The sequence below is a fragment of the Armigeres subalbatus genome, chromosome 2 (genome assembly GCF_024139115.2).
Source record: "Armigeres subalbatus isolate Guangzhou_Male chromosome 2, GZ_Asu_2, whole genome shotgun sequence".
Lineage (NCBI taxonomy): Eukaryota > Metazoa > Arthropoda > Insecta > Diptera > Culicidae > Armigeres > Armigeres subalbatus.
Window position 1 is genome coordinate 409359000 of NC_085140.1, and position 6383 is coordinate 409365382.

Here is a 6383-nt window from a genome sequence, read left to right on the forward strand (position 1 = left end):
TTCATCAGCTTCCACATAATAATCAATATTCGATATTATGAATATTAAGAGTTTTATGATAGGATTCATTAGACAAATGAAAAAATTCGATTTTCAAAAATGTGTGTAATGATCGTAAAAACTTAAATGTCGATTTAAGCATCGAAAAAGATTTTCTATTACTTGGTTATTTTTATCTTCATCGCTGTGTAGATTGTTTTAAACGTGTGTATAATGTTTACGTCGACCAGCTGGTGGATTGCGCGCATTTTGCTTTTTCTTTTTCTTGACTTTTTTCTATCAAAAGAACGTTAATGTCAGTAATGAAAGAACGAGTTACTACACTCGGAGTAAATCTATTATAATTTTTTTTTGCCAATTTTGAAATCAGAGAGGCCCGTCGGTTTGTCGGTGATTATATCATATCTAAAAGTTCTGGCGTAGTGAAATAAATTCTAAATCCATCTGTTCGGATTGCTTGAGAAACTAGTCCTTGTAATCACCGTCTTCCTTAACAGTTGATCAAAGCTGTAATTTCAATTTATTCTATGAGCATGATGAACTCTTAACTAAAGTCTTGACTACTTACAATTTAGTTTAGAAATCGCTTTCCTCTCACTAATGGGCCGTATTTCGTTGATTATGCTATAAATTCCAGTTCAGCACAGTAGAAACTCTAAATTCATATAAGTTTAAGTTAGTTTAAGTAGCTAGTCTATATCTTGGTGTAGGGAAAAGAAATAATTGCTCAGAACTTACTGTAAAATAATCGTGCACATCCACTATTTTTACAAATTCAATCTAACCTGCTTGACAGTCTCGTACCTAATTTATTTAGATTTAAGTTAGTTTTAAGTAGGACTTTTTGATTAATTTATGTAGACTTACTTGTACAGTGAACGTTTTAATTCGTTTAATAACGTTTAATTTAAATCGTTCTCGACGAACTTGATCGAAATGTTCGCGTTCGCCATTTTCACTTTTATAGCGGGTCCCACTTATAGTCACTGTATAGATAGTTCGGCGGACCTTCGACGGCTCAGACTTCTCACTCACTTAAAATGTTCTAGTCTTAGCTGTTGTCAACGCAACACTCACTTTCGATGTTTTTAAGACTTTTTTGGAACACACTCCCTTTGTCTGCGGCTCAGCGACTTACGACCTTTTTTTTTTTTTTTACTTGTCTGCGGCTCAGCGACTTACGACTTTTCCGGAAATACTCACTTTGTCTGCGACTCAGCGACTTACGACTTTTCCGGAAACACTCACTACTTTTTCTGCTCACCACACACTATTTTTTACGGCAGAATTACTGCCGGAGTTCTTCTAAACTTCACTTGCCGATCTTCTGGCGCCGACAACACCTCACTCAACTCACTCGCGAAGAAAAGTTAGTTCGTTCCTCTCTGGAGCCACCAAAATGTAAATAAAAACTGCGAACCGAGATCGGCAATTACCGCAGGGCTTTCGGAATAATGAACAACCCGGCTGGCGTGAATGCTAGCTAAGAACTAATTTATTTTGCTACCTTCTAAGCTATATATAATAGTATATACAAACATAATACCTTAACACTACGATGCGATGTGTACCTGGCTATCATAAAACTCCAGGCAAGTCTCTCATTGCCATTATCTTGTTGGCGCCGCAAATGTTTATTTCAGCATTTCTCCATGCTTCTAACTTATTTTCTTAAGCAGATTGTCTCGAGGTAGAACAATCATAATGAGCCCTGCATGTCGTATAGAAGAATGCGTCATATGCATATCGTAAAAACAGGCAGAGACCAGTCAGTGAAGCGACCCAATGAATCATGCTTGATAATAAATCTATGAATCAATGTAAAATAATAATCGCGTTCGTAACAATTTTTTTAACAAACTAGCTTTTATTTAGGAATTTTTACAATATTTAAAAGAGTTTAAAGTTTCACACAATATGATTTCCACGTTGGATAGATAATCATCTGTTTTGTTTTGATCCTAATGACCTTACCATCATATTTCTTCCCATTAGTACTTCGCCGTATTGCTAGATACAGCAGATTGTCCACTCTACTCACTGTGCGACAGACACTGCGTTGCCATATCTACAGGTTTACCGCAACATGCCCCGCCCCGTGAACCTGGTCCGATGCTTCCGGTCCAGCGTCACTTTCATTGATTTCGAACACCGCAAGTTTCGCTGTCGCCCGCTTCAGAATACCACTGTTGGTACGTACCCAGGCTTGACGTACTCTGCCATCTCCAGAAACTATTGGTTCCTCTACTATTCCGCGTACCCAACTCTTCCGCTTGTCTCCTTCTACAATATACACCAAATCGCCTCTTTTCAAATTTGTCGCTTCACCAAACCACTTAGTACGCTGATTGATTGATGGAACATACTCTTTGATCCATCTTTTCCACATCTCATCTACTATCTGCTGCGATCGCTGATAGGAATCCCGCAAAGCTGCCGCTGTGTTGGTAGGAAAGGTTTTGAACCTTGGTTCATTCGGTGTAACTCCACGAAGAAAATGATTTGAGCTGATAGCCTCCGAATGATCTGATTCATTTGTGACGTAGGTCAGTGGTGGGCTGTTGATGATATCCCCAGCTTCGGCAATTGCAGTCGTCAGAATTTCATCTGTCAGTCTCTTCCCATCATCTATGGTCTTCAGAACATCTTTCGTTGAACGAACTAGTCTCTCCCAGACTCCCCCCATATGGGGAGACGCGGGAGGGTTGAAATTCCATTTCAACCGGGCTGATGTTAATTCTCCTGCGCAATTCTCGTTGATGTTGCGTACTTCGTTGACCAGCTCCCTACTCGCCCCCTTAAAATTTGTACCATTATCTGAGAATACTTCTAACGGCGGGCCACGACGACAGATGAAGCGAGTTATTGCCATCATACACGACTGCGTTGTCAATGAGTGCGCTACTTCAAGGTGTACTGCCCCGACTACCAGACAAGTGAATAACACAATCCACCTCTTTTCACTTCGCCGCCCAGATGTTACCGCCAACGGTCCGAAATAATCGATGCCCACGAAGCAGAATGGCCGAAGATAAGGAGTTAATCTTTGCACCGGTAATGCAGCCATTCGAGGAGACCGCGGACGACTCTTTGCTATTTTACACTGCACACATTCTCTTGCCACTTTGGATACGACGCTGCCTACCTGAGCAATCATGAAACGTTGCCGCAACTCGTTCTTCACCGTTTCTCTGTACCCATGTCCATACCGCTCGTGATAGTGTTGTAACGGCATGGTCTTTAGGTAGTATTATTGGAAACCGCAAGTCAAATGGTAGGAATTCGGCAGGTCCCGCTCGACCTTCCATGCGTAACAGTCCTGCTTCATCTATAAGTGGAGTTAATTTGTACAAATAACTTGATTTTTCAACTTCTAACCATTCTCTTAGAATTTTTCATTAGAATTTTCAACTCGTTGCTAAATGCGTCCGCTTGTGCCATTCGCATCAAACAGATTTCCGCCTGCTCGTACTCTTCTTACTTCAATGGCATTCGCGTTTTAGGATGATTGGTTGGAATAATCCTTTGCGCCTGAATTTCCGTAGATCTCAGCGTATCTAATGGTGCGCCACGTATCTTTTTTCTGCAATTTGAAACAAAGCGAAACACACAGGCCATTGTTCGCACCAGAATAGTCCATTTCGAAATCCTGTTTATTGCTATTACAGGTGTTGGTAGGTGCACATCGTGAACAAATAGGTGCGCTTTCAGCTCCGCGTCTGTACCTGGTTGTGGTAACTTCTGTTTCGGCCAATCTTCTTCTGGTAATTGCAGGAATCCCGGCCCGGTGAACCAGCTGCTAGTTGAATTTATTTCCGGATCTTTTGTCCACTTAGTCAGCTGATCTGCAACGTTCATTCTGGTCGGGACCCAACGCCACTCGGACAGATTTGTTCGCGTAAGAATTTCGCCGATACGAAGACCAACAAACTCTTTATACTTGCGTTGATCCGACCTTATCCACGAGAGCACAGTCGTAGAGTCTGTCCAGAAAAACTGCTGATTGATCACCAACGAATGACTATCTTTCACTACTGAAGCCACCCTGGCTCCAAGAACTGCCGCTTGCAACTCAAGTCGTGGGACTGACATCGGCTTCAACGGTGCTACTTTCACTCGACTCGATACTAGTACACACTTAACGCATCCGTCCACTACAGCGCGAAAATATGCCGTGCAACCATATGCGCCTTTGCTAGCGTCGGACACAATGTGCAGCTGCAAGTTCTCAACTTGATCCATAGTAGCATTTCCGAAATAACTCCGAGGAATTCTGATCGTTTCTATCATTGGCAGTACCTTCGTCCAGCGAATCCATTTCTGGAATGACACATCATCAATTTCTTCATCCCAATCACATCCGGTTCTCCATAAATCTTGGATCAACATGCGCCCAAACACAGTAAACGGAGAAAGCAAGCCTTGCGGATCGAACATCGCCATAACACAACTTAATACGATCCTTTTTGTAGGTATTTCCATTCCATGTAGAACTGCTTGGTATCCCTCTCGTCCGGCGGTGGAAAACAGGAAAACGTCCTCTTTCGGGTCCCACACAATACCCAGAACACGCTCGGTATGCGTATTCTTGTCTATATTGAAGTGAACAGCAGGATTCAGCTTTTCTTCACCCATTGCGTCAAGGAACTGTGGGGAGTTGGAAACCCAGTTCCTGATGTGGAATCCTCCACGAGAGTGTATAAGCTTCACCTGGTTTGCCAGCGTTATTGCTTCGTCGACTGAGTCGACACTGTCATAATAATCATCCACATAATGTTTGTTCACAACTGCAGACGAAGCACTAGGAAACTCCTTAGAAAAATCAGCTGCGTTCAAGTTTTTTATAAATTGCGCTGAACAGGGGGAGCAGCTAGCCCCGAACGTAGCCACGTCCATGACGTATATACTCGGAGCATCCGCAGGATTAAACCGGAACAGGAACCGCAGAGCTTGCTTATCTGCCTCTCGTATGCGCAACTGATGGTACATTTCTTGGATGTCTCCGCCAAATGCAATTCGATATTGTCGAAACTGATTGAGCACCGATGGCAGGGACTTCAGCATATCCGGTCCCTTTAGTAATTCAGTGTTTAGGGAAACTCCATTTACCGTGGCAGCTGCATCCCACACCAGACGGACTTTGTTTGGTTTCCTAGGATTTAGCACTACATTCAACGGAAGGTACCAAATTTCGTTTTTCTTGGTGTTAGCCAATTCCTCCTCTGTAGCTTTATGCGCGTAGTCCTTAGCTAAGTACTCAACTATTTGTTGATGGACGTTTTGTTTGAGTTCAGGATTATTTTCAAGTTTTCTCTCCAGCGCCTTCATTCGTCGAATAGCCATAGGATAACTGTCTGGAAACTGTCTTTCGTCTTCACGCCAGAGCAAACCCGTCTCGAATTTATCGCCTATTCGTATTGTTGTTGCTTGAAGAATTTCACGCGCTCGTTGGTTTTCAGCAGATTCTGGTGCTGTCATGCAAGCAGTACCGGTGTCCTCGAGTAAATATTGCGTTCGCAACATTTCAAATAGTTCTTCGTTACTCGTCGGTTCAACAGAATGCACGTTAACATAGCTTTCCGCTACACCCAGAGTAGTATTTCCTGGGCCGTAGATAGTCCACCCAAGTTTTGATCTAACGGCAATCGGTTGGTCAGGCTCACCTATTCGAGATTCTATAGGAGCAAATAAATCTAGATTGTCCAACCCTATTATGATACGAGGTTCCTCTGCGGCATAATTAATTATCGGTAGATCTCTTAAATGAGAGTATCGATCTGCGATTTCCTCGTAATGCATGGCTTGTTTTGGCAGCTTCAGCATTGCTACCGTGCGCGCGTCCTTCAACGATAGTATCTCGCGTGATCCTCTTACCGAGACTTTAAAATCCACCCTTTGGGATTGATTTTCGAAGCGCTTGACGTTGCCTGTCCAAGTTACTTCTAACGGTTCGCGAATTCCTTGCACGTTAAGTTCGTTAACCACAAACTCCTCCACGAGTGTAGAGGATGACCCTTCATCCAAAAAGGCCAAAACATCCATAGCGTAGTTTCGATAGTGTAGAGTAATCGGTTAATTAATTAATCGTCCGTGAGTGTGGCATTCAATATTTAATAACTGCACAGCTCTTTCGGCTCGATGCAGTAGTGGATGGTGTTGACCGAGACAACCGGCGACATTACAGCGAACTTTAAAATTGCATCGGCTTTTGCCGTGATTATTCAAGCACAATGAGCAAAGTTTATGTTGCTCAATCGTCTTCAGCCGATCCATAATGCTAAGCTTCTTGAAGTCATCACAGAATCGTAGCTTGTGGTCTGTCCGTTTGCAAACCCAGCATGGCTTTAGTTCCTTAATTTCTTTCGAATTAGTCGTTTTGCTCG

General features: G+C 42.7%; 2 protein-coding genes across 2 annotated transcripts; both read right to left on the reverse strand.

Moving 5' to 3' along the window:
• Window positions 1-2068: 2068 nt before the first annotated feature.
• Window positions 2069-3235, reverse strand: LOC134210273 (uncharacterized). The gene has a single exon (XM_062686319.1). The coding sequence runs from the start codon at window positions 3233-3235 to the stop codon at window positions 2069-2071; it is 1167 nt and encodes a 388-aa protein (XP_062542303.1).
• Window positions 3236-3477: 242 nt separating this feature from the next.
• On the reverse strand, window positions 3478-6042 carry LOC134210274 (uncharacterized). Its single transcript, XM_062686320.1, has one exon. The coding sequence runs from the start codon at window positions 6040-6042 to the stop codon at window positions 3478-3480; it is 2565 nt and encodes an 854-aa protein (XP_062542304.1).
• Window positions 6043-6383: the final 341 nt, after the last annotated feature.

What these genes read in the sequence shown, in the direction of transcription:
- LOC134210273 (XM_062686319.1), bottom strand. Translation starts at nt 3,235, where the DNA reads ATGCCGTTACAACACTATCACGAGCGGTATGGACATGGGTACAGAGAA.
- LOC134210274 (XM_062686320.1), bottom strand. Translation starts at nt 6,042, where the DNA reads ATGGATGTTTTGGCCTTTTTGGATGAAGGGTCATCCTCTACACTCGTG.